We start from the raw sequence: 27,467 nt of genomic DNA on the forward strand, positions 1-27,467 counted from the left end.
TTACTCTTCAAGATCCTGATGACCCACTCAATAGACACTATCAGTAAACTGTCCTTTCCTCAGAAATGAACTGCCAATAGCCACAGAACCATTGATAGCACCCTGTTCCACAGTTGCTTTGTTAGCCACCAAAGACATTACAACCTTCTGCCACCCTGCTTGTTTATGTACCACATTACTGTTAAATTGTATGTGTTAAACTATGGAACTCTTGTGCAGAGACATTTTTAATTCCTCAACACTAGATGAACTGCTAGTATTTCTTTTAAGTGGATGGGATCTTCATATGCAACAGGCACCAAGTACCTTAGACCGGCATAGACCCAGATATACTCTCCTTCCAGAGCCTGATGGATCTGAAATCCAGTTTCCATATAACAGTAAGCAAAGAAATGTTCTTTCTAATAAAGCTGCACTCACCTGTCACTGTAATTCTATCACCAAAAGTATGTCTATGTAAGAATAATTCAGTGTCTGATCTCTAAGACTCCTCTTATAGTGATGGAATTTTCTCTTATGAAATTTAGCAATGTGACAAATCATAAAGCTGTCTGGCATGAGACCCAATGCTGCTAAGAAAAATGTTGCAGAATGACTAGTTTGAGATATGGTCTAGTAGAAGAAGGATACCACATCCTGTATCTTCTATTGATCCAATGACAGTTTCTCCTGCAGTGTTTTATGATAACACTCAGAATGGTCTTCACTGCTCTAGAATCAGACTTTATTTTCATCCACTGATCATAATCCCTAGTTAACTCAAAATGGAGCACACTATCACATGAGTGCAGCAATGCACTTAGGAGCATGAGTATGAGAAACAGCAGAGCTACAAACTCAAAATATTGTTTCCCTACTTGGAATCCAAGAAACTTCCCATGAGGATGAATGATAGAAATATGCCAATAAGTTGATTTCAGATCTCAAATTTCCATCCTGGTTCCCTAAAACTGGAGAGGAAGAAAAATCTGAAGCATTAGTATTCTGAACCTCTCGGCTTTTGAGGTGCCAGTTTAGTTTGGATAGATCTAAAAATCAGTCTCCAGGTTTGCTGTCTCTTTTGGGACTAGGTACTACATTGAGTAGTACTCCATTAATCCAAAAGCAAACATCTCCCCAGTACTCCATTTTTGAAAATGCTGCAAATAAATGAGTCTTGCTCTGGAGGTAATGGAGCTTCATGCTCTTGAACTGGTTTGAGATACAGGATTTAAGCACACTTCCAAATTGTAATTAGAATGTGTAACCTCTTTCAGCTACTTATCCAAGGAAATGTGATCCCAATTTTCCTGATTAAAATATATCGTGCCTTTCAATGTCAGATTTCTTAGAATGGGTAAGGGCAGATGAGCCTTAGGTGAGGGAAGCTTTTGTGTCATTGGCATAGTAGAACTTGAGAGGTTATTTAGAAGACTTGTATGATTTATCATTAGTGGGGATGACATTCTCAAAAGTCTACTACATTTTGAGATGCCCCCCTCTTCTGGAATCTCCTTGTCTTCTACCATAGAGGTTGAATCTCTGAGATTGCTTTTTAGAGAAGAAATGTGTGACTACATCTTTTACATAAAAATTAAAGTTATAAACACAACATAACTATGCATCTGTGTTGTCCATTTACATTCTTCTTCAATGAATGACCTTGGATCTGACCTCAGATCCAACTCAGACATTTTCTTTTAGATTCTTGGCTCTGACTCTCGAGTTCATCCATTTACCCATAATGCCCCTTACTGCTACATTCCATCAGATCAAATTTGCTGCTGCTAAATATGCCTTAGGGCATAAATAACCATAATAATAACCATAATAATAATAATAATAAGAAGAAGAAGAAGAAGAAGAAGAAGAAGAAACAGTATAAATACAGAATAGGGACTCAATCTGGAAACAGTCTTTCCAGAGCATTTTATCAGGTCACTGCCAAAGGATAAGGATAAGGGGAAGGAGGGTGGGAAGTTGAGGAAGAATGAAAATGGACAACACAGATGCATAATTATGGTGAATACATAACCTCAGTATCTGATGTTGTCATTTTCATTCGTTCCTCAATGAATGGGACAGAGTTCCCAGCTACGATAATATTGGGTGGCCCTCATAGAAGGATATTTCTGAGAACCGCAGAACCAAAAGCAGCCCTGTTTCTGGAGATGATATCCAACTTGTAATGAGCAATAAAAGTATGAAAACTGGATCAAGTGGCCGCAGCACAAATATCATCAATGGCATCCTTGGCCCAAAAAGCAGATGATGTAGCCATGGATCTAGTTGAATGAGCTTTTGGAGGTTTGGGCAATGACAATCCTTTCAGAGAACAGACAAAGAAAATACAATCTGTTATCCACATGGCTAAGGTAACATTGGATACTGTTTTTTCCAACTTGTTTTTGGCAAAGGAAACAAACAGTTGATCAGTTTTTCTGAAGTCTTTTCCTCTATGCAGGTAAAAACAAAGTTGTCTATGTGTGCCTAAAAGATGGAGCATGTATTCTCCCTTACTGTCAAAATTTGGAAGGAAGACTGGCAAACTGATTATTTGATTTATATTTGACTCACAGACAACTTCTGTCAAAAAGGAAGGGTTTGTACGTAAAGTCACTCTGTGTCTGGGAAAAAAACAAATAAAGCAATTTTGAAGAGAGTGCTTGGAGGTCAGAAACTCGATTCACAGATGTAATAGCAACAAGAAAAATTGTTTTCCAACAGAGAAATTTTAGAGCTGACTTAGCTGAAGGCTCAAAAGGGGAGTGAATTAAAGTTTGTAATAGAACATTAAGATCCCAAGGTGGAGTAGGATCCCTTATGGGAGGTCTAAGCAGCATAGTACCCTTAAGAAATGGCTTACATATTTTAGAAGAGGCTAGTGGAGAAGTGTTATGTCCTATATGTTAATTAGAGAAGGCTGCAAGCTGAACTTTTGCAGTGAAGAAACTGGCGCCACCTTGAAAAACTTGAAGCAAGAAATTCTAACATAACAGATACTGGAGCAGTAAAAGGAGCCAATTTTCTCTGTCCTGCCCAATAGGAAAATCTCTTCCATTTACTCTTATAAAAAAGTTTCTTGTCGAAGGTTTTTGGGATGAAAATAAGATCTGGCAAAGCAGAGAAGAAAGATTGGACTGTCTAGCTATCAATGGGACTGGAGAAACCATGCGGTCAATTTCAGGCCTTGAATGTCTGGATGAATCTTTTCTGATGGATGTGATAGTAGATCTGGACTGAGGTCCAGTGTTCAAGGTGGATATAGGATATGAGAGCATAGGAATGGGAACTGTACCTGCTAAGGACAGAAAAAGGCAATGAGGATTACTTTGCTCTTCAACTGTTGTGCTTTCTAGAGAAATGTGGGTATTAAGGGGAGGGGAAGATAAACATACAGGAGACCTTGAGGGCCAAGCGTGGACAAGAGCATCTCTTGGTGACTCCTCTGAGGAGGAATTAGGACAAGGAAACTGCTGCGCTTGTTGTTGAATGGAGAGTCTAGATCGCAGCAAGGTAGACCCCACTGATAAAAAATCTTTCCCATCACTGCACGATTGAGAGACCATATGTGCAGCATCAAGATGGGCCTGCTGAGCTAGTCAGCTAAAACACTGGATTTCCCAAGTATGTGCATTGCTACAAGAAAGTGGTTGAGAGAGATTAGCCACTGACAGACTCTCATTGTTTCTCAGCAAAGCGGATAAGATCTGGATCCCCCATTTGTTGATGTACCAAACCACTGAAATATTGTCTGTCTGGATAGCAATTGTTCCTAGAGGGAGAGAGTTCTGAAAGATCTGCAACACTAATAGGACCGCTCTCATCTCTAAAAACATTGATGTATAAATTGGTCTCTTCTGGGGACCACATGCCTTGAACAGTCTGTCTCAAGAAATGCCCCCCACCCCACCCCAACTGGGAGGCATCTGTGGTCAACATGGCCTTAAGGGTGGAAGGATAAAGGGACATTCCTGATAAACCTCGTTGGACTGCATCCATCAAAATGGGAAGTCATCGCAGACTTGCAGAATTTTTATAGGATGTTTCAAAGGGTACCGAAGCATTGACCATTGTATTACCAGGGTCCAGTGAAGAACTCTCATATGAAAGCAAGCTGTAGGTAACAGGGTGATTGCTGCAGCCATTGAATCTAAACTTGAAGAACAAATCTTGCTGGAGGAAAGGGATGGTGTAGAATTTGTCTGACATGCAGTCTTAGGCTATGAACTCTCTGGTTTGGAGTAAGAACTCAAACTGACTGACAGTGTTCAGATGATCTCCTATAAACTCCAAGACTTGAACTGGCTGAAGATGGGACTTGGAAAAAGTGATTGTGATCCCTTGGAATGGACACAACTGGAGTAAGTAATCTGTGTGGAAAGGAGCCAGTTGTCTAAGGAAACACTTTGAATCAGTATGAGATGAGCTGCCACCACTGCCATGCATATGGGGAACACCTTGGGGCTGTGGTAAGACCAAAGGGTAGGGTTCTGAACTGGTATCGCTGGCTCCCAGACGAAAGTGCAGACATCTTTGACAGTGCCTGTTTAATGTCTGTTTATTTTGATGTGATAATATGCATCTTGAAGATAAACAGAGAACATCCAGTTGTCCTTCTGTAGAACAGGCCAAATGGACTGAACAGTGACCATCTGGAACTTGGAGTTCTTCACAAACTGATTTAGATGGCTGAGCTCCAGAACAGATCTCAGGTCTCCTGTTTTCTTTGGCACTAAAAGAACCTTGAGTAAATTCTTAATCCTGTTTGGTCTGGTGGGACCTCTTGGATGATTCTTTTTCTAGAAGCTTTTGAATTTCTAGAGCTGCCAACTACCTCTGACTGGGTGGAACATTAGGGAGATATCTCTTTTCTGAAGGACTTTGTGAAAATGGAATGAAATATCCTCTGGATATAATCCTTTGCACTCAAGAATCTTTTGTGATGTCTGTCCAGGCATTAAGGTGCAATTATGAGTGTCCCCACTGCCTGTCAGGTAACCTTTCAAGAGCACTGAAAAGGCCTGTCCAAGAAAGAGTCTTGGGATCCTTGGATCTGTGGACTACCTCTGCCACGAGGATGGTGTCTTCCATTGTTATTTCCTCCTACTGATGTTACATGATGTCCCTGTCATTATGGAGACTCTAGATGGCACGTTTCCATTTCCCATGAAAGTCCCTCAAGGCAAGTATTTGGGTTTTACAACTGTTAGATCACCTGAAAAAAAAAAGGAAAGCTTAATTACTTTGCTTGTCTGGATAAAGTAAGCAGACTAATGTTGAGCTGGAATAAATCAGACCTCACCCTTTACAACAAGACTGGTGATGGTAAAGATGCAGGTACTGGCAATGACCCCATCCTTCTACATATTAGCACAGATTTGGGTACATGAGATAGTGATTTAGCCTCCAACTCAAAAGGATATACTCACATAAGATTTTCCATAAGTGTTTTAAGAAGTTTAGGAAGAGATTCCCCCAGTCTAAACTAACCAGTTTAATGTACTTACAGCCAATTTCTCTAGTACTGAAGCATACAACATCAGCCTACATAGTTATGAGCCTCCCTGAAAGCAATGACAGAAAAACCCTAAGGGCACACTGCTAGAGTTTACTGGCATCTCTTTGAAGCTTATTTAAAGGTAATGTCAGTATGCTAGCCAGATGAGGCAAAGCTCATAATCAGTGGAAGAATGAGTTAAACGCCACCATCTAGAAAATCTCTTCCATTTGCCAATATATATAATTTTCAAGTAGAAGTCTTTCTTGTCTCCTTCATTACCTGCTGCACATCCTAATGAAAAAGGTGTCTAAAAGGTATCAAAACTGAATCATAAAGGCAATCAGTTAAAGTTGTTTTATAATGAGTTGTATGAAACTCCCCGTGTCTTGCATGAGTATCTCTAGTATCTGCGGAAGTTTATGGTAATTGCCCCTGGCCAGTTCCATAAGAAGGAGAACCAACTTTGTCTGTGACAGAAGGGAGTCACCACAATGATTCTGGAGAGTCTTTATGACTCTTCAGAATTACTCTAGAAATCATTGGAAATGCTTATAGGAACATCCCAACTAGGGGAATGAAAGAACATCTGTTCTCCAGGCCTGGTTATAAGGAGTTCTGGAACAGAATAGTTGTCCGCTTTGAAAGGAATCAAACAGATCTACCTGGGGTTTTCCTCACATCTGAATCAATTCCTGGAAGACATCTTTGTTAAGTTTCTGTAAGAGTCTGCCCAGGACCTGCTTAGGTTATCTGCCACTATGTTTTGCACTGATGGTATACAAGATGCCTGAAACATTAAAGAGTGCTGAAGAGCTAACTCCCAGGCTCTCATTGGCAACCAACACAGAGGGTATGACCTGCTGCACCACTGTTTGCTTATGTACGGTATTGTCTGCAATTATCTGGAGAAGACCTGTATCCCAACAATGATATAGAGATGCTATGACCTGAATCACAGCCAACATTTCTTTGATATCAATGTACTTTGGTCTGTCTAAACTGTCCTGCAGTCCTTGTGCTTTCACCCTATTTGAAACTGCTACCCAAGCAAAATGTGAAAAATCATTCAATACAGATAGTGTTGGGGGTAGGTGAAGAAAAAGGAAGACCTAGCTTGTGAATCATCTGATCCCTCCACCAATGCAGTTCTGACTTTATAAAGCCCAAGACTGGAATTTGAAACTCCAAAGGTTAAGGATGTTGGGTCGACCTGTTTTTGAGGTACCACTGAATTTTTCTCATTTGTAGCCTGGCAAAGGGAGTCATGAGAATTACAGAAGTCATGAGACCTAGTATCCTGATAAATTAGCTGGCAGTAGCTTGAGATTGGCAAGATTAGTTCAGGAAGACTTCTAGAATTCAATAGTTCTAGAATCCAACCCCTCCCAAAAAGTCAGTGACTCTGCTAAAGGTGTAGGTTCTGGAAAATCCTTCTTTAACAACTCATAAGATTTTCTGAGGGGCTAACAAATCTCAGTGCTTTCTCACTGAAAATTCTGGCACATTCTAGCAACCGCCTCAGAGAAAGGGAAGTGTCCACAGGCAGAAACAGAAGATGAGTTCTCCTTTGAGTCTGAATCAGAAGTCTGAGGAAAAAATGTATCCCTTCCTGCATCTCAGAATCTTGAATTCCTTCAGGAAAAGAGGAATCCCACTTTCTTTTGCCAAAAATACTTTACAAGAAGGATTAATAGCCTGCATTAAACACTGAGCCAGACCCAGTAAAGTACTCCTATTCAAAGGAATTTGAGGAGGAGTAGATAACTGCTTGGTTTTCTGTTTCTTTTTTACAATTTGACAGGAAAAATGGGGCCAGCCATGTTACTAAGTTCATCAGCTGCTTCCCCAGAGATGGACATAGCATTCTGACACAAAAGGGAAGCCTTCCCTGTTCTCAGTCCCAGGCTCGACAAGAGTGTCTCTCCCTTGCCTGTTGAGGGGACCCCAACAGCCACAGAGGATATGACTAATTCCCAGTCCATAGTGGCTGTAACTGCTACACCAGAGGGATCCAGCACAAAATATGAGTGGTCTGAGATACAACAAATGGCTACAGCAGAGTCACCCACCTGCATCTCAGGCAAATTGCTAGCCTGTTGTGGTGGCAAAGGCTGTATGCTTATTTTTTTTCTTTGTGTGGCTGGAAGAAGAACCAACCATGGGACTGGTAATCTTTCATGGTCAATGGTGCCTCTTTTCCAATAAAGATAAGCAGCAATTGGTAGTAAACACTGACAGTCCATAAAGGTTACTTTTTGACAGAAAAAAAACACAGTAAAAAGCACTTTAAAACAACATGCCAGACCCACAAAAGAAAATTAAACACAATTTCCCTATAGAAAAAATGTTTTCAGTTACTTTACACTACATTTAAACTGAAAGAAAAACAGGTACACACTTTCAAAGAACATTATAATCTCAAGACAGTCCATTCAAACACAACACTCCTAGTTTTAATACAACTTTTCTGAAGTGGAAAGTAATAAAACATCAACAAAATTAAGGAAATTAAATTTTTTTCTCCAAAGGGAACTTATCTGTCCAACAAAGGAAAGCGCAAGTTGATAGTTGATCCTTAAAAGCCTCAGAAGAGTATACTTTTCAGTGGCAGTAACACTCTGGAGGGCTTTGTACTCAAAATGCTCTTTTAGTCAGCTCAGCTTGAGCTATTTGACAGTTTGAGAGCATGGAATGTGCCCTGAAGCTTTGGAAACATCTGTTACATCCTTGTCAGTATATAACCCATATAGCTAAGGCAACTGCAGCAGTGATCAATATGATGAACATACTACAGTTCTCTGTCTAAGTTTTGAGCCTAACCAAAAATCAGACAATGTTCAAGTAGCAGGGTACCTGCCATGAAGAACTCAAAAAAGAAATAGATGGCACATCAACCACTAACAAGGATGAAGTGCTTGAAAGGAGACAAAATGAGGCATATGCTAAAATCCATTTTCATCTGTCAGTGAATTTAATTCATTTGCTACCAGGATAGGAAATTTCCTTTATACAGATTGAAATATTTGAGCGATCCTTCAATGGCTTCACATGTGTGATAAGCATCAAGAATTTCTGTCAGAAAAGCTAATAATTTAAAAAGTACTCTGGATCACAGTACCTTCACAGGAATCAAAAGAATAATAGCAAATACAAGGCAACCTAAGTCTTACGACCATTTGTGTATTGTCAGAACCTATCCTTTGACTGTACTTCCTTTTTCAAGTATATCTAGGACAGTCATTCCAAGGTAAATTTATGAATACCCCATCTAATCACCCAGTTTCCATGTGAAGAAAGATAATTTATCACAATGTTTGATTTGCAGCAGGAGTTTATTTCAGAGGAGAGGAAAGTACTGTGTAATAAACCTCTCTCTCCACAGTATTTTTATTTATTTGCTGTTGAAAGCTTAGATCCCTGGTTCTGCTAGTTGTGGGACTACATGATTTGTGAAGATACAAGGGATCCAGGAAAAAAGGGACCCTAAAAGCAGAGAAGGCAAGGCACAGATCTACCCATAGAAGTCTAACAATACTAAATAAAGAGCCAGTGCTTATATCTAAATGAGGTATATATATATATATATATATATATATGTATATATATATATATATATATATATATATATATATATATATATATATATATATATATATATATATATATATATATATATATATATATATATATATATATTCAATAACTGGCCTAGTCAGTGCAAAATACAAGGGGAAAATGATCTCTTTAGATTTCAATGATATTCCTTTGACAATTAGCTGCACTAAGTAGAAGGCCTTTTTGACTGCTGCTGTAGTACGATGCTCAAAGGAGAGAGAATTATTAACCCAAGTTCCAAGGTCTTTAACAACGTTCTCATTTCAGGGGGAGATGCTGCCGATATTGTATGCTGGAGGAGGGGGAGACATTATTTTCCACATATAAGTTCATATGTTTTTACTAAACCATATGACAATATAAAGAGAATTTTGTCCCTTATTGATTTCATAAAGAAAACAAAAAATAAAATGAATGTCATTTGCTTAGATATTAACAGTGCATTTGATTCCATGAATTGGGATTACGTTTGGCTTGCACTGGTGGAGTATGGATTTTCGAAAAATGTTACCTTGCTAATAAGGTCTCTTTATAATAAATCTTCAGCATACATAAAAATAGGATCCTGTTTGTCAGAGCCTATTACCATTACAAAAGACACAAAACAGGGTTGTCCACTTTCTCCTTTGTTATTCACATTAGTATTAGAACCATTAGCAAATTTCATAAGCGCAAACCCAAACATTCAAGGAATTCAACTAGATACTGACCTTGAGTTAAAGATTCAACTATTTGCAGACATTTTATTGATTTTAAAAGAAGCTAATAACACACTAAAAGAACTATGGAAAGCAACAAAACAGTTTAAGAAGATTTCTAGACTATCATTTAATGAAAATAAAACTAATATGTTATTAATAAATATGAACAAAGAAGCATTAAATAAAAATATCATAAATATGTAACTAGAAATGACAGAATCAAATACTTGGGAGTTAAAATTGCAAATGACTTAGATACAACAATGCAATTAAACTATAAAGAGATTTTGGATAATATCAAAGAACTCGTATACAAATGGAACAAGCTACGTTTTACCATGGAGGAAAGACTGTGTGTTGTCTTTTGGCTTTTCCCAGTTAGGGGTCGCCACAGCGGAACTTCAGTCCGCTAATGATTGGCAGTAGATTTTCATGAACACTGAGGTGCCAGCTCGACGTTCAACCAAGGCATGTCTTTCAAATGCCACCCAACTGCGGATAGGACATGCAGACTCCACACAGAAGGCACTTCCCACACTCCAGCCGAAAATGAAATGGGAGAACCTCTTGCTGTGAGGCAACAACGCTACCGCTGCAGACTAAATATAATTAAAATGATTATATTCCCAGAAATTCTGTATGTTATACACGCTTGCTCGCTAGCTCCACCTAAACCATATTTAAAACAATTTGAAGGGTTAATAACGAAATTCTTATGGTACCCTAAAAATCTTAGAGTTACTCTAAGACATGATTTTGACAAATGGGAAGAAGGTAGAATAGGCTTAACAGATTTAGAAGGCTACAGATGATCATCAGATTTAAAAACAGTTTCTCTATGGTTAAACAAAGAATATACTTCCAAATGGAAACTAGTACATGAAAAAATATGGTTAAAAACACTCATGATATAATAAATAAACATATGGAAATAGTACCGAATAGCTTACTTTGGTCATTGAAAGAATATATGGCAACAGGGATACACAAAAATATAAATTCTAAATACATTATCAGTACCTAAAGTCTTTTATGCACTTTTTTAAACAAAAATCCGGATATAAAAGCATGGTCTTTTTTTATATTCCCAATAGCATATACACAAACATAATATTATAACTCAGGACTCAGTAGCAGTTAAAACACTTAATAAGAAAGGTCTAATTTACTGGCATCAGTTGATAAATACTAATAAAGTACTAATGACAGAGCAAATTATTAGTGAGTTCAGCCTTGAAAATAACATGTGGCTAACACTGTAGGGATTAAGATAAACAGTTTTAAACCAACAAGCAATAATGCAGAAGTCTGTTATGGAAAAGGTTCCTAAGTTCATAGAGCAGTTAATAACGCTGATGTAATTTCCCACAAATGGGAAAGGAATTTTATCAGTATTGTACAAATTAGTTAAAGAAACAAGAGTTCATAATAAACAAAATATATGGAAATATTATGAAACAGTTCATGGTAAAATGCAAGATGATAAAGATAAAAAACAATTCTTACATCTCCAAACAAACATCTTTATCACTATATTGGCAACTTTTCACATAGCAATTTATACATAGAACATACTTAACACCACACAAATTAGAACTAATATATAATAAAGAAAACAGATGCTGGAGACGTAAATCACAATCAATAGCCAAATGGCAACACATGTTCTATGAATGGCATTTACTTAAACAATATCGAGAAATGATTAACTATTTGTTACAGGCTCTGTGGTGGTGGTGCTGCGGTAGCGTTGTTGCCTCACAGTAAGATGCTGTTCGGTTCGATTGTCAGTTAGAGCGTTTTCTGTGTGGAGACATGCGTGAATGGGTGTACCTTCGTTGAAGGTTGTGCGTCAGGGCTGGCAACTCGGCACATAAAAATCAACTGCCAATCATTAGAGGACTGCAGTTCCGCTGTGGCGACCCCTAACCGGGAAAAGCCGAAAGACACAACAACAAAAAATTGTTCACTGATAATTTCCAACTTATAAAATTTTTAGTTTTGTTGAATACACATGCCGTCTTGTGTTCCAAGGCAAAAATATGTAATTTTGTGGACTCTCTTTTTATTGCAAGGAAAATAGAACTGAATATCTGTAACTCCTCCCAATTTTAAATATTTCAAGAACATGGTTTTATCAGTCTCACAATTGGAATTGAAAACAATCAAGGAAAGAACAGAATGACCTACTTCCTTAAGCACTGCCTGGCAGAAAGTAAATCAAGTGCTGGAAACAGAAGACTAATAAAATATAATCTTATTCAAAGATACATTCAAGAAAACAAAGTTTTTCAAGTATAGACATCATATGTAAATAGTTGGTTTTGTAATGTTTGTTTTTGGAATTGTTTCTCCACTGTAAGCTTTGAGAAGTAAATAATTCTTTGATATACATACTGTGTATATGTTTATGTTTTTGAAAATCAATAAAATTTTTTTCAGTAAAAAAAGAAGCCTAGCCTAAATTCACAATTACCCCAATGCATTACTTGGTTAAGTAACAAGCTCAGGGTCACATATTAGGCAAATTAAGGCTGAAGAATCAAACTTTGTACTACAAGAAGTAGCTCCCCTACTGAAATATCAGCAGTTGAAGTGCTGAGAAACATAAAAATGACAGAAAATGTTTAAGAAGAGTGAATATCAAACATCACTCTTCTCCTAAAATCTTCTTTTTTTGCAGGAAGGTAAGCTACCCTGCACCCCCTGAACTTATATCTACCAACTCCAAGATCACCATACATTTGAAAAAAAAGCAAACATTCTGAGAAATGACAGTCTTTGACTTGCTATATATACAAGTCTGTTTTCATTAACAGCTCACAGCCTTAATCCTCTTATCAGCTGCCATGTGTGTATATTCACACTCACACACACTTACACATATATTAAAAAAAGAAAAAAATATATATATATATGTATATATATATATATATATATATATATATATATATGTGTATATATATATATATATATATATATATATATATGTGTGTGTGTGTGTGTGTGTATATATATATATATATATATATATATATATATATATATATATATATATACATATACACAGTGGATAAAGGTGCTTCAACAAAGTATTAGTTTAAGGGTGTGCACACTTATGCAACCAGCTTATTGTACGTTTTTTTTATTTTTTATATTTATTCCCTAACAGATTTGTTTGTTTTTTAATTGAATTGTACAGGTTATAGATAATATTAAAGGTGGGTGGGAAAGGTTTTAAAATGATTTATTGTGGTCTCATTTTTTATATCACAAAAACCTGGCATTTTAACAGGGGTCTGTACACTTTTTATATCTATATATATATATATATATATATATATATATATATATATATATATAAAAAATACAATTATACATAAATATTTGAAATATGTATGTGTGAATACTCTCAAATCTTCACAGTGAAAAATGTCAGCATTTAATATATAGAACTTGTTCTGGCAAAGTACAAGAGGTCTAGCATAGGTCCTATAGGGAGCAATCAGTTGCCTTGCAACATTTCATCATTCAGCGAACATATACCTCTCAACCTCTAAGCATAAAACATGCTTACAAAGCTAAAAGATGCCTTCAACTGACTTGAGCTACAATTGAGCTCCAAATAGACAGTTGAAATGCAAAAGGCTTTAAATCCTTGACAGAAAACTGCTAAGAAACATACCCAACGGTAAACTATGTACAAAATGGCAAAACATCTATACCCTAGCAACACAAAAGAAAAAACAAGCAAAAAAAAAAGTGAGAGCTGGTAAGAGGAAAGTCTACTACAGCAGTCATCTATTAGAATATCTTCTAGTACAGTAAGTTTATTTACACAACTGTACAATGTTCAGTGTATAGATCACTGTTGCAGTAGCCTAAGCTATATATGGATACTCTACCATAACTTGGAAAACTAACAAAGGGAGGAAGTCAATATACTAAGACTCCATTAACCCTTGGAGAATAGTCCTTACAAAGACTGTTCTGGACCTGGAAAGGAATCTAGTTTGTAGTGCTTTGCAAAAGCACTACAATCTAGACTGTAGTATTTTGTAAAAGTGTATATAGCAGACCAAGTTGCTACTTCTAAAATATTTCTAGAGTCCACGTCTTTCCAGAAAGGAATTGAAAAAGCCAAAGCCCTTGTGAAATAGGCCCTAACCCTGCCTGGAAGGGGCTTATTAGGGTGAGTGTAGCAGAAAGCAATATCAGGTGACAACCACCTTGAAATGGTCAGCTTTGACACTGTTTGTCATTTCCTGCTTACCTCATAGGAGACAAACAAGTGATCAGGTTTCTTCCAGCCAGCACCAGGCCCTAGGCAGCTGACCATCTCCTAATGCTGGCCTTACCATGAAGCTTCTAAACTTCCTGAACTGAGCAACTATTAAACCAAATGTAGCACCCAATAAAAAAAGAAATTAAATCCAGCTGAGCAACACTGAGACAAAGTTACACCTTCACTAATGGAGGAAACCATACGTTTAGACAGTTTTCAAATAGTCTCTAACTCAGGTCAGTCAAAAAAATAACTGGACAGAAAATTCAAGGTACTCAGGGAAAGATCCTGTCAATGAATACGTTAAGCAGCCAGTATCACTGCATGGCAAGTTTAGCAAGATTCAGAGGGAACATTTGCTGTTGTGCTATATACTGAGAAAACCACAAAATAACTGAACTGGCAAGCAAAATTCCATATTCTGAGTATTCTATAAGATTAATTTTAGGCAGACTGTTTTCATATAGCACACATTTACACTTAGATGCAGTTCTCCTTGGTAAACAAGACTCTGGCAGATACAAAACAGTGCTTACAGAGTTTGAATGGGGACAGATAATTCTCCTGTACCCTCCATGAGGAGGTCAAACCCCTCACACCCCTGGAAGTACAGTTGTGCAAGTAAACTTACCTTAGCAGAAGATGTTTGAATGATCACTGCTGCAGTCGCCTTCACTACATGGGTTATATTCTGCCAAGGGTATAACAGCCAGTCAGCTTCCAAAGATTCATGGCACCTTGATGCTCTCCAGTCATCTGAAGCTAAGCTGACTAAAATGGCAGGTTTAGGTGCCATGCTGTTCAGAGTTTCATGCCAACAGAGGGAGGTAGGCTAAGCCCTGAAAGGACAATACTATGAACAACAAAAAATATGTGTCCACACCCTGGCATAAACAGCACACCAAAAAAACAAGGTGGGAGGAAGGATGGAGCAGCTACAGCAGCAGTGATCATTTGAACATCTACTGTTATGGTAAGTTTACGTACACAGCTGTACAATGTTCAACATATTGATCACTGCTGCAGTAGCTTTAGATATATGGGTAGATTACTCTAGCTTACTATATTTGGGAGGTGGAAGGAGAAGGATCTAAAAGTCCTTGGAGAATCGCCTTAGCAAAGCTTGACTTAGACCTAGTGAAGGAATCAATCTTGTAATGCCTTGTAAACATTTTCATAGTGGACCAAATTGCTGCTCCTAGAATACTAACCCTTTCTAAAAAGCCATAAATGAAGACAAGGCCCTGGTAGAGTGGGCCTCAACCCTGGCTGGAATAGTTTAGTTGTGGTAAGTATAACAAAAAGTACTAGCCCAAGACAATCATTTGGAAATAGCCTGTTTTAGCACAACTGATCCAGAGATCTGAAAGATTTAGTTCTTTCAAGATAGTACATGAGTTGTCTGTGAACATCCAAGGTATGAAGTATCCTTTCTCCCTCTTTTTAGGTTCAGGAAAGAAAATGGATATATGCATAGTTTGGCATAAAGTAATCTCAGATACTAGTTTAGGCATAAAAGAAGAATTATTTCTCAATGATACCCTGTCTCTGTGGAAAATGATATAGGGTTGACTCACCATAAGAGCTTGCAACTCGGATATACTTCTTGAAGAGGTCAGAGCAATGAAATCCAGCTGAGCAGTTTTCCATGTTAAAAATCTCAAGGCAGAGAGATTAGTTGGTTCAACAGGCATAAGTGTTAGTGCATCTCTAACACAAAATTAAGGTCCCAAGGAGGGACCATCAGTTTTCTTGGAGGCACCTCTTAGGCAAAACCCTTTTCAAAAACATTTTGATATGAGGATGCAATGAAAGAGGAGGATCCATTGGCAGAAATGCTCAAAGGGCCAATAAATGAACCATGATGGAGGAGTAAGCAAGGCCATAGGATAGTAATTCACACAAATATTGTAAAACCAGAGAACAACTAACCCTGAATGGGTGCTGGTTATGTTGTTGGCACCAACTAGAAAACCTTTTCCATTTGCTAATATATGATTTTCTAGTAGCAGGCTTACTTGCTTCTATTAGTACCTACTGCATGTCTGCAGTAACAGTTAAGGGAATTAAGACCCTATCATCCAGGTGATCAGCTGAAATTGATTGTGGTCAGGGGTGTATCAAACACCCCTGATCTTGTGTGAGTAGATCTATTCTGTGAGGAAGCTTGTGGTAATTGCCCATGTCCAAAAGAAGGCAGACCCACTGTTGCCTAGGCCAGAAGGAAGTCACTACAATGAACTTGGGTGATTCCTTCTGAATCTTCAAGTATACTGGATATCAGTGGAATGGGTGGAAAAGCATACAGGAACTCTCCTGTCCAAGGAAAAGAAATGGCATGTGTCTTTCAGGCCTTTTTGCACAGAGGCCTGGAACAGAATCTTGCCATCTGATTGCTCAGAAAAGAGGTAAGTAGATCTACTTGAGGAACTCCCCCCAAGATGGATCAAATTTTGGAAGATCCCCAATCTAGTTTCCATTCATGAGGGTCTGCCCTGGTCCTGCTCAGCTTGTCTGACACACAATTTTGCTCTGACAGGATGTAGGATGCCTGTAGAATAAGACTGTGCTGTAAAGGTGTATCCCAAGCAAATGTGATTAGTCCGCAATAGGGGTTACAACCAGGTTTCCCCTTGCTTGTTGACGTATCACATGCCTGTGGTATTGTCTGTAACAACTTAAAGAGGTCCCGGGGACCAAAAAATGACTCAGACAGTTGACCGCCTTGATCAATGCAAGCATTTATTTTATGCTTATGTGCTTGCATCTGTCCTATGTGTCTCATACACCTTGCACTTTTATCCATACTGAAACTGCTCCACAAGCAAAGTCTGAAGTGTCTGTTGTGACTGACTGCTATAGAACAGATAGGGATAAGGAGAGACCTGGATTTGAGGATTTTATTTTCGGTTTCCATCAAGTGATTTCTCTTCTGACTAATCCCATCACTAGGATTTGAAAAGACAAAGAATGTTGGTACTGGGACTAAAGAGACTTCAGATACCATTGTATCTTTCCCCTGTGGAGTCTTGCCAGGTGTATCATATGAATCACAGATGCCATGAGACCCAAAATGCTGAGGTATTCCCTCACAGTGACTAAAATCTGAGTGAAAATATTAGAAACAGATCTACATAAAGATCTATTTTTTTTCCTGCGGAAGAAAAGCTCTTTGAACTGAGGTGTCGAGCTGACATCCCAGCTTGTTTAAGAAATATCTCATCCAAGTGAAAGATTCCTTTGAAAAAGAGTCTTCAATGATTAGTAACTCCTCTAAATATGGAAAATGTGGATACTCTTGTAGCCTGAAATAAGCTATAAGTGGAGCTATATATTTTGTGAACACTCTTGCTGCAGTGGGTAGGCCAAAGGGTAACGTGATCTAGACACACAGATCCTTAAGAAACACTTGAAGTCTGGATGAATAGGGATGTGCTGATAAGCCATCTAGAATTACTTGGAAACTTGAACGTGGAAGAAGAGGTAACAGATTGCAAAGTACCAGCATTTTGAAGTTGGACACTGTCAGAACCAGGTTTAGGAAAGAATGATCTAGAATTGGTCTCCAAGCATTTTCTTTCTTTTGTTCCAAAACACTTGAATAAAAACCTTTCCCAACCTAAGAAGGAGGAACTCATTCAATCTCTCATTGCGACATCATGTGTTGAAGAAGAAGGGAAATAAAGGAGCCTGGTCTAGTTTATGACAAATTACCCTCTGGAAAGGGGGAATTTCCTCCCACTGCCATCTGTAACCTTGATGAATGATCAGAACCCATTTGTATGAAACTACATCTTGCCAAACAGAAAAGTGAAGATTATAACTTTCTGGAAGGGAAACGGGACTACCAGAGTAGGAGGGTTGGACAAGGTCCCTTAAACTGTGATTCTGGTTTGATGGACTGTCCTTGTTTCTGGTGGTTCCAAAATTCTTTTTGGAACCCTCCTGAAATTGCTTTTTGAACATTTGCTCCCCACATTTTGTTAAATCTGTTTATTTTGTTTTTTGCCAAAATTGGATGAGGGATTAGGGAAGCCCTTAAAAAATTCATAAAGGGAATGCTGAAAAGAGATTCCTTTAATCAAAATATCCTTTTCATCACACTTTTTGATAACCTTTGCAGCAGAGGAACCAAAAACTAAACCTCTGTCCAAAGGAGAATTCAAGACAGATGCAAGTACATACACACATTGAGTTATGTAAAATGTATTTATTTATTTATTTTAAATTTGATTACTGGGTTGGTCTGACTGGGCAGTCAGGTGCCTGATTTCAGCAGGGACCTGAGAAGAAAAGCTCCACATACATGACAATCATAAAAAAAATACAAAAGCTCCACATATATGATAAAAATACAAAAGTCAGAGATGAGTACAAATTAATAGAGCAAACAATAGTATATCATAGCATAGTATGATGAGAAGTTACAGAAGTGTACAATATACTGTGACAGTAGTAAAACAGAAAATATAATGTATTTGAGTAAGAAAGTGCAGTAATATATACAGTTATATACATACATTTAAAAATACAGTTTTTATGGTAGTTTTTTTTTTTCTACGTGTTTGACCTTTGAGTAGTGCCAGAGGAAGATTTATCTGAATGATGGTAGTAGGGCTAGCCATGGTCAGTACAGGTACATTGCCAGATGAGATTGAGGTGGGCTTTTAATTGAGTTTTAAAGATGGGACTGCTGTTTTGCAATCTGATATCTGATGGAAGAGAATTCTAAACTTTAGCAACTGTGTAGGAATATAGGGATTCACCAGCACTGTGTCTATACTTAGCTACTTCAGGAAGGGCTTTGTTTGTGGATCTTAGTTGGTGAACAGAATTGTGAAAGTTGAGTAAGACTGAGAGATCAGGAATCTTGTTTGGGTGGTACAGGAAGTAATGAGCCATGGTCAGTTGGTTACAGTTCAGTAAGTTGGTGAGTTCTAGCCATCCTAATTGTTTTAGTGAGTGACAATGGTGGGAGCGGAAATTAGAGCTGGTTGCAAATCTAGCTATTTTATTATAGCACATGGACAATTTGTGTAGGTCTGTCTTGTTAAGGTTTGTTAATTTAGGGGATGCATAAAGCAATTTAGAGAGAAGGTAAGTTCTGGATATAGTAATTTTAGTGTTTTTGGTAAATTTTTGCAGCAGTATAGGGTTCCACGTTTTTTATGGACTTTGGATATGGTTTGTGCTATATGTTTGTCAAACTTTAGGTTTTGGTCAAGTATTACACCAAGAAGTTTAGCATGTGATACTGGGGAGATTTGTGTGTTATTGGCAGAATTGATACAGAAAAGAGCAGAAGAGTCAATAGTTTTGGTAGGGTGGAAACGTATAAGTTGAGTCTTTTGGGGGTTAAGTATTAGTTGTGAGTTTTTTAACCAGTTTTTGATATTGGAGAAGGTCTCTTGGGTTTTAGTCTGGAGTGTTTGGAGTGTGGGGGCAGAGCAGATCAGTGTAGTATCATCTGCATATTGGACTATTGTATCTTGCTGGGTGGCGGTGTGGAGGGTGTTTGTAAAGATGTTAAATAGTAGGGGTTTCAGTATGGATCCTTGTGGTACACCTACTGTTACTGGGAGAAGGGGGGGGGTTATGCCACTTAAATGCTTGTTGACAGTTGGATAGGTAGTCTTGAAACCAGAGCAACGAGGGCTTGTTTAGGTTGAGTTCAACTAAGATAGTAAGCCATTTGCTGTGGGGTACTGTATCAAATGTTTTGGGCAGATCAAGGAAGGTGGCAAACACTAGGTTTCCTTGGTTCCTATATTGATTGACAGTGTTGGTGAAGGATATGAGTGCTGTGGTGGTGCTTTGGAATGGGCGAAAGCCATGTTGAGTGTTGGTGAGGAGACTATTTTCTAAGTAAATGTATCATCAGCTGAGAATGGATACATTTTTCAAGGATTTTTGATAGGGGGGATAAGATTGCCATGGGGCGGTAGTTGGTAAGTTCGGTTGCGGGACCACCTTTGTGTAAGGGTATTATGTAGGAGGTTTTCCAAAGAGTTGGAATTGTATGATCATTGACAGACTGGTTGATAAGTATTGAGATGGGATAAGCTATAGCACTAGTGGCAATTTTGAGGTACTCTGCAGGGAGTTTGTTGATTGCTAAAGTGATGGGTTTTAGTTTAGTGAGGTGCTTGTATATTGTGTTGGAAGTAACTGGTTTGATAGTGAATGGGGGGTATGAGTTTGGGTTGCTGATTAGTTATGGGAGAGTGCAATGCTGGCTGTTGCTAATTAGGTTAAGGATGGAAGAAGTGAAGTAGTTGTTAAATTGGGTAGCTATCACTATATTATCTCCTCTGACATTGGGGGGAGGGGTAGTGGGAAAATGGAAGAAACTAAATTATTTCAAGCAGATGTTTCCTCACAAGAAGAAACTACCAACAAAGCATACATCGTACTTTCAAAATTAGTCAGAATAAACTTTAACACACAAGCCTGACAATTCAAAATTATGAAAATCAAAGTTGCAGAGACATATACTATTTTCCCATACTTATCAATACTTTTCCCATCCTTGCCAGAAAGAGGACTGGAATTAATCAAATGTTTAGCGGCGCTAGGAATAACTAAAACTGCAGATGTTGGGTCAGGTATGGGAAGAGTGTATAAAAACTTAAAAGATTTAGGAACTTTATACATTCTATCTGCCTTTTTAAGTGCAGCAGGCTGACTATCAGGAAAATTGCAAGCAGCACACACACACACACACACACACACACACACACACACACACACACACACACACACACACACACACACACACACACACACACACACACACACACACACACACACACACACACACACACACACACACACACACACACACACACACACACCATCCAGAGCTGACAGAACTGGAGGAATAGGTGATGGTTCTGGAAATTATTTCTATAACAGTTCACAGTATTTTCTGAGGGACTGAGAAACCCAGTCATCTCACAATGAAAAGCACAACATATCTGGGAAATAGTCTCACAGAAAGAGAAGCCTCCCACAGGTAGAATCAGAAACAAACTCTCCTCTGAGTCTGAATCAGAAAACTGAGGAGAAAACCCTGTGTCTGTCCCTTCATTTTCCTGTCAAGATTCAGAATGTTGTATTTCTTCAAGAAAAAAAGTAGCTCTCTTTATTTTACTAGAAACCACCTTATTAGAAGGATCAGCAGCCTGAATTAAACCCTGAGTTAGACCCAGTAAACTACTCCTATAAGGAAATTTGAGGAGTAGTTTTGTTTTCTGTTTCTTTTGACAAAAGAAATGGTGCAGTTATTAATGGCAGCAGCAGCTTCTCCAGGGATAGGGACCATATTCTAACCAAACAGGAAAGTCTTCCCTGTTCCTTCTCCCAAGACCAACAAGAATGGCTCTCCTTTGCCGATTAAGGGGACCCCAATAGCTGCACAGGACATGAGTAACCCCGGTACATAGTGGCTGTAGGTGATACACCAGAGGCATCTGGGGTAAAAGATAAGTGCTCTAAGAAAGAAGCTATGGCCACAGTAGAGTCACCCACCTGTGATTGAGGTAAATTGCTATCCAGCTGTGCAGGCTGTTTGTTTAACTTTTCTTTTTGTGGCTGAAAGAAAGACCAACCATGGAGCTGGTAATTTGTTCCATGGTCAAGCCAAAAATGGTGCCTCTTTCCCAGGGAAAACAAGAAGCAAAGTACTGTAAATAAATAGATTTTTAAAGGTCACTTTTTTCACACACAACATAGCAAAAAGCACTTTAAAATAACGTAGCCAACCCCAGAAGTAAAAGAAAAACACAAAAATAGTTTTAAATTACTTTAAACAACTTTTAAACTGATAGGAAAAGTGTGTAACATTAAGTCTTGTGACAGTCCATTAAAACACAAACACCTAGCTTAAAAATAACTTTCTGAAACAGGAAAGTACAATAAAATAAAGACTTTTTAATGTGGAATGCGTTTCTCTTAAGGGCACCTATCTGTCCAGCAAAGGAACAGCACTGTCTGACTGTTGGTCTTTGAAAGCCCACAGAGGAGTGCTCTCTTTGATGGCAGGAAAGCTGTGAAGGGCTTGTCATCCAAACCTGTGTTATTAGTCAGGTCAGTTCAAGCTGACTGATGTTTTGGGTGCATGGAAGGTGCCCTTAAGCTTTGGAAGCTGGTTAGCTATTCTATCCTTGGCAAGATATAACCCATATAGCTAAGGCTACTGCAGCAGTGTTTAATAAAATTAATATTATACATATCTCCAAACCCACAGTCTCAATGATTTGCAAGACAACTACAATTTTTACAAGGAAAAGACCAAAATATGATGCACAAATCTGGATGTTCTGTGAAAATCTTAGAGAGATTTGACTGAAGCCTGCCCAGAACAGGCCTTACCTTTGTGTGTATATGTATGTATGTATGTATCATCCATACAGTTAGCCACAGCTCATTATCTTCATATCATTACTTAGTGCTGTTTATGAAAAAAAATGAAGTCTGAATGCTCTTTGAGAGGATTACAACCCATCCTGTACTGTGATGGCTGGGCAATGACATGATTAAGCGAAGACATATAGGCTTTACAGATAAAGGTAGCAAAAATGGTATTTACCACACTCAAGATCAAAAAGATACAGAACACCCAATTAATCATTACAGCGCAGTGGAGTAACCTTTCACTCTAAACTAAAAAAAAAAAATGAAACAAATTACTGTAAGAGGTCCTTTTAAAAGCCATCGCCATGGCTCAACACAGCAATCAGTCATAGCAGCATATTAAAATGATAAGGGTAATGGAATGATGTCTGTAATTCTTATTACCATTCACATTTATAACTTTTGCTTCAGGAGTTCTTGGCATGAGTTTTATTAGATGGCTAATGAGAAACAAAGACAAAAATACTCTTGCAGTGGAGCAGAAACTCATCCACAGACCACTTTTTCCTAGAAATGCACCTTAAGCCGTGATGGTCACCTTTAAACATTTTAAGTGCATTCTCAATGTTCACTATTCTATATCTGGAATTATTAAAAAGTAAGTGCCCAACTATTTTACCTAAGATTCAGATATGGAAAAAAATGAACAAGATAAGGTGTAATGCAGGCATATGCTGTGTACACCATCTGATAAAGGTGCAGACATGAGGTGATCATTAACCTTCATGAAATATGAATCATTCCAATGGAAGGGAAAAAAAACAAGGCTAGAATTGATGTCTGATAACTGACTCCAATTTGTTACACTGCTGCAAGAATCCTGAGGAAACATTATGTATTATACAAATGTTTGTAAATAGCAAAATGTACCTCTAACTTGCACATCCTCTGTCTCAGCTTGTCATGGTAGTTTATCAACAGCGGTTGCTTGAATACATTGTTTTTTGGCCAAGGATCTTTAAAACAGAAGTCTTCACATAGTTTCTGCAAAAGTATACAGATAGACAATTACATAAATAAAAAGAAAATGACATGCAGATTAAGTATTCTTATAAATGGCATTTTACAAAAAGATAACATGATTATGTAAATCATGTCTGTGATGGGATTGTTTCACTATGACTAGGAACTCAATATTCATTTAGTACATAGTTTTAGTAAACTGATGGTAACCAGCTTTGTCTTAAAAAAAAATCTGAGTAAGAAACACTGTCACTACCTGAAGATATAACAATATGATCTCAACAATTATGAAAAGCAAGCATATCAACCAAAGAGATAGCACTCAAGATTAAATAATGATTTCATCACTTATGGCATGCAGATTTCTAAAACTGCAATTATTCTGTACTTTCACAGAATATTCTACAAGTGATAGAATGGCAAATGAGTTTTTGAGCATTACAACTTTATGTCTGCATATGTGCACTAGTTTTTGCTAACCAGCTGTAGTCTGGATGTTTTCTTTTTGCGGCTTGAAGATATGCTACCTTTGGATCTTGCTTACACACAATATGCTGTTCTAGCCTTGTCTATTTAACATGAAGTAGCTTTAGTAATAAACATCAAAAGTTTGTGTGTGTGAGTGTGTGTGTGTGTGTGTGTGTGTGTGTGCGTGTGTGTGTGTGTGTGTGTGTGTGTGTGTGTGTGTGTGTGTGTGTGTGTGTGTGTAAGTTTTTCATTTCCCCATTGTTGTGCAATCCCTGTGCTTGCATGCATGAAGTTACTTTTGCATGGGTGTTCCAAAAGACTCATTCTCTGTCAAACATACAGTTATTTAGAAGTACATATAAAATCTTTTAATAAATCCTTGCCTCTTCCATCATAACATCAGGACAAATAATGAAGAGAACTCCAGCAGTGGAAGATACACAAGACGGAGAAATATGAAACTGGCAAATAATGCTGAGAGACATATATAGCAACTAATGGCAAGAGAAAAAGATAGCAGAATGAATAAATAAAGCAGCGACATTCATGATCTAGACTATAAACTATCAAAATCAGTGGTTTTGATGGCAAAACACTGTCTTGACACTGCTGGAGTAAATGAAATAAGCTAAACAGAGAAAACAAGACAAGGCTGTAACAAAGTAGGCCACAGCTTATAGGACAGACAGAGATAAAATGAAGGTACTGCTCCCCTCTCTTGATATCCACACACACACACACACACACACACACACACACACACACACACACACACACACACACACACACACACACACACACACACACACACACCTGCACGCACACACACACACACACACACACACACACACACACACACACAAAACCATTCTCATGAGAAGAAAAAAAGATACAAAAATGACAGCCCAGTGATGTCGAACCTGACACACCACAACATTTTGGGAGACACACCAGTGTTCACCAACACCCAAGTTACCAAAGAAACTGAATGAACAAAAATACAAGAAATATGTGATCCTGCACTTATCTATTAAAACTCAAAAACAAAAAAGTCAGTAATTGATGTTAATAAATCAAATGCAAGGTCTTCCATATTTTTTAAGTTCAATTCAAAATTACTGTTAAAAGTAGGGTAATTTTTTGGTGCACTATTTTAAGCCCAATTATTGGTGCACATATTGTTTTCCCTATTGTAAGTCACTGATTTTTCATTTACTTTTATAATACATAGCAGCACACATGATTGGACTGTATTTTTAACATAAATTAATATATAAAGAATTGTTTCTCTTTTATTCAGGGAGAGGGGCGAAATGCCAGCAGAGTCAGGATAGGCATTTTCCAACTTTTTGACAAACTAAACCCAAAAGGTTCATCAACACTGTGATAGACAGTGCCCTCTGGATGGCAGAAAATATAGTTACACAAAGCAAAAAAGTAGACATTCTCTGGGCAGGACTCACGAAGCCTCCATGTAAGAGTTGCAAGGCTTACCTGAGGCTGCAGTTAAACGGTATGATGTCAGCATATTATGCATATACATGAGGCATGCTGAATCACACCTAAGGCTAACACGGTCCGTGGAAGACAGTAGGGGGCGTGTCCGTAGGCTGAGCCATGCAAACGGAATCCCCCAAAAGAGTAAAAGTCCTGAAAGTAAACCCCCATGACAGAGTCAGTGTAAATGTGAATAAACACAACACAACACATGCCCCCACAGACTACGAACATAAAAAGTAGAAATGAACATCTTATATTTTTTTTTTTTAAATTGTAAAGATGTTTGCCGTGAGTGCACTCGTTTGCGCGGGCGTGCCCGTAGCCTTGCCACAATTAGCAGTCAGTGGAAAAGCATATAAGAACTAAATATGCAAAGTAAGCCAAGAAGCAATAGCGTAGTGGTAGAGACATCGGCTGAAGAGCAGGCAGTCATGGTTCGAGCCCCCACAACATCAATTTTTATTTTTAGTGAAATAAGCACGAAACAAGTCCCTGACATATATGTACACATATAAAATTATAAAATAATCAAAGCAGCAGCAGGTGCTGGTGTCAAACGGCCACAAACAAAATGCTTAACTGGTAAACACCAACAGAATAATATAGTGAAAGGAAACCTTCCACAAAGTCACTCTTCAGTTGACCAAACTTCCAAAAATTCCAAATAGAAATCACCACGCTAAAGCTAGCAATGTGGAGCAGTAAATCCTTTAATCACAGTGAGCGCTTTCGCCATGCGGCTTCTTCAGACTGTTATACAACAATAAAAGCTCAAACAGTTACATTTATAACATATACCCTCTCCCCATTGGTTAAAAAATCATTACACACAATTCAAAATACAGGGCATTTGATCTCGTCAACAATGCACTCATGTAATGCAAGCCGCTTCTTGATTACAAAATAGTAATCACCAATACCACCTAAACACCACTTCATCTAAGCAGCAACAATACAAACGGCAAAGTAAATGCAAAAAATCCTAAATAAATACATTCATATGGTATGCGGCATTGTCCTTATTAAAATAGAGCAACAAATAAAAATAGTACGAAGACACTCAGTATAGCTACATGAAACATAAGTTATCTTCATATTAAGCCAACCTACTCTTAAAACTCTAAATGTGTATATATAAACTAAACCTATACTTACTCCTAAATAGTAATCAAACCCTTAAAAATCCTTAAAAACCTTTAACGCTGTGAACAATGCTGCTCCTTCTGTTTACCAGCAGCTACACTATCAACACGCTGAACCGCGTCACTCCAGAGTATGTTGTCAGCTTAACCTTAAAGGGGACGACACTCTGGGAGCTCGCATTATAACAACAGGTTCTATATATGATATATCCACTACGAGCGGAAAATTATATACATTTATACAAAACCGTTTAAAAACACGCTAACATGTGGATTCGGAATAAGGGATTTTTAAAAAATACTTCCTGCTAAATAAACATGTCTAAAAAGCAGACAACTAGTCCACGGATGTATAAATATACTTAAACATTAAACATATAAATACATAACTTCTATAAAGTCTGAACTAGGACAACCTAGAGTTGAAAAGGGATGTGGAACGTATAAGCGTTTCCATCAACTCAGATACAGCCTAAACCTTGTACGTACACTAAATATTAATGTGCACATGCATTACAGGTAACAAAATTACTGGCATCTGCTTAGCCTCACACCCTTGAACCTAGACCTGTCATCTACCGACGATGAACGTGTCATTCACTGTATTACTACATCTGACCGTCCAGTAGGTCTCTAAATGTAGTACCCATCAACTGAGCATACAAAATATGAAATACTACCATATCGTAGTGGATGGGATAGAGTGATGAAATAAGGAGTGTGGCGTGAAATGTGTAGTGGGGGGGAAAGAGAGGCAGATGTAGTAGTCTTTCCCCCCCACTACACATTTCACGCCACACTCCTTATTTCATCACTCAATACCATTCACCACGATATGGTAGTATTTCATATTTTGTATGCTCAGTTGATGGGTACTACATTTAGAGACCTACTGG

At 37.9% G+C, this 27,467-nt stretch overlaps 1 protein-coding gene across 1 annotated transcript in view; it reads right to left on the bottom strand.

The window, feature by feature from the left end:
* Nucleotides 1–27,467, bottom strand: part of SPAG17 (sperm associated antigen 17) — a 3,638,922-nt gene that overhangs the window by 2,478,433 nt on the left and 1,133,022 nt on the right. Inside the window, exon 12 of the mRNA XM_044071485.1 lies at nt 23,369–23,482. Coding sequence (XP_043927420.1) covers nt 23,369–23,482 — 114 coding nt within the window. The remainder of the gene's footprint in view (nt 1–23,368; nt 23,483–27,467) is intronic.

This window comes from Protopterus annectens, chromosome 5.part0, assembly GCF_019279795.1.
Source record: "Protopterus annectens isolate FY-2018-M chromosome 5.part0, PAN1.0, whole genome shotgun sequence".
Lineage (NCBI taxonomy): Eukaryota > Metazoa > Chordata > Ceratodontiformes > Protopteridae > Protopterus > Protopterus annectens.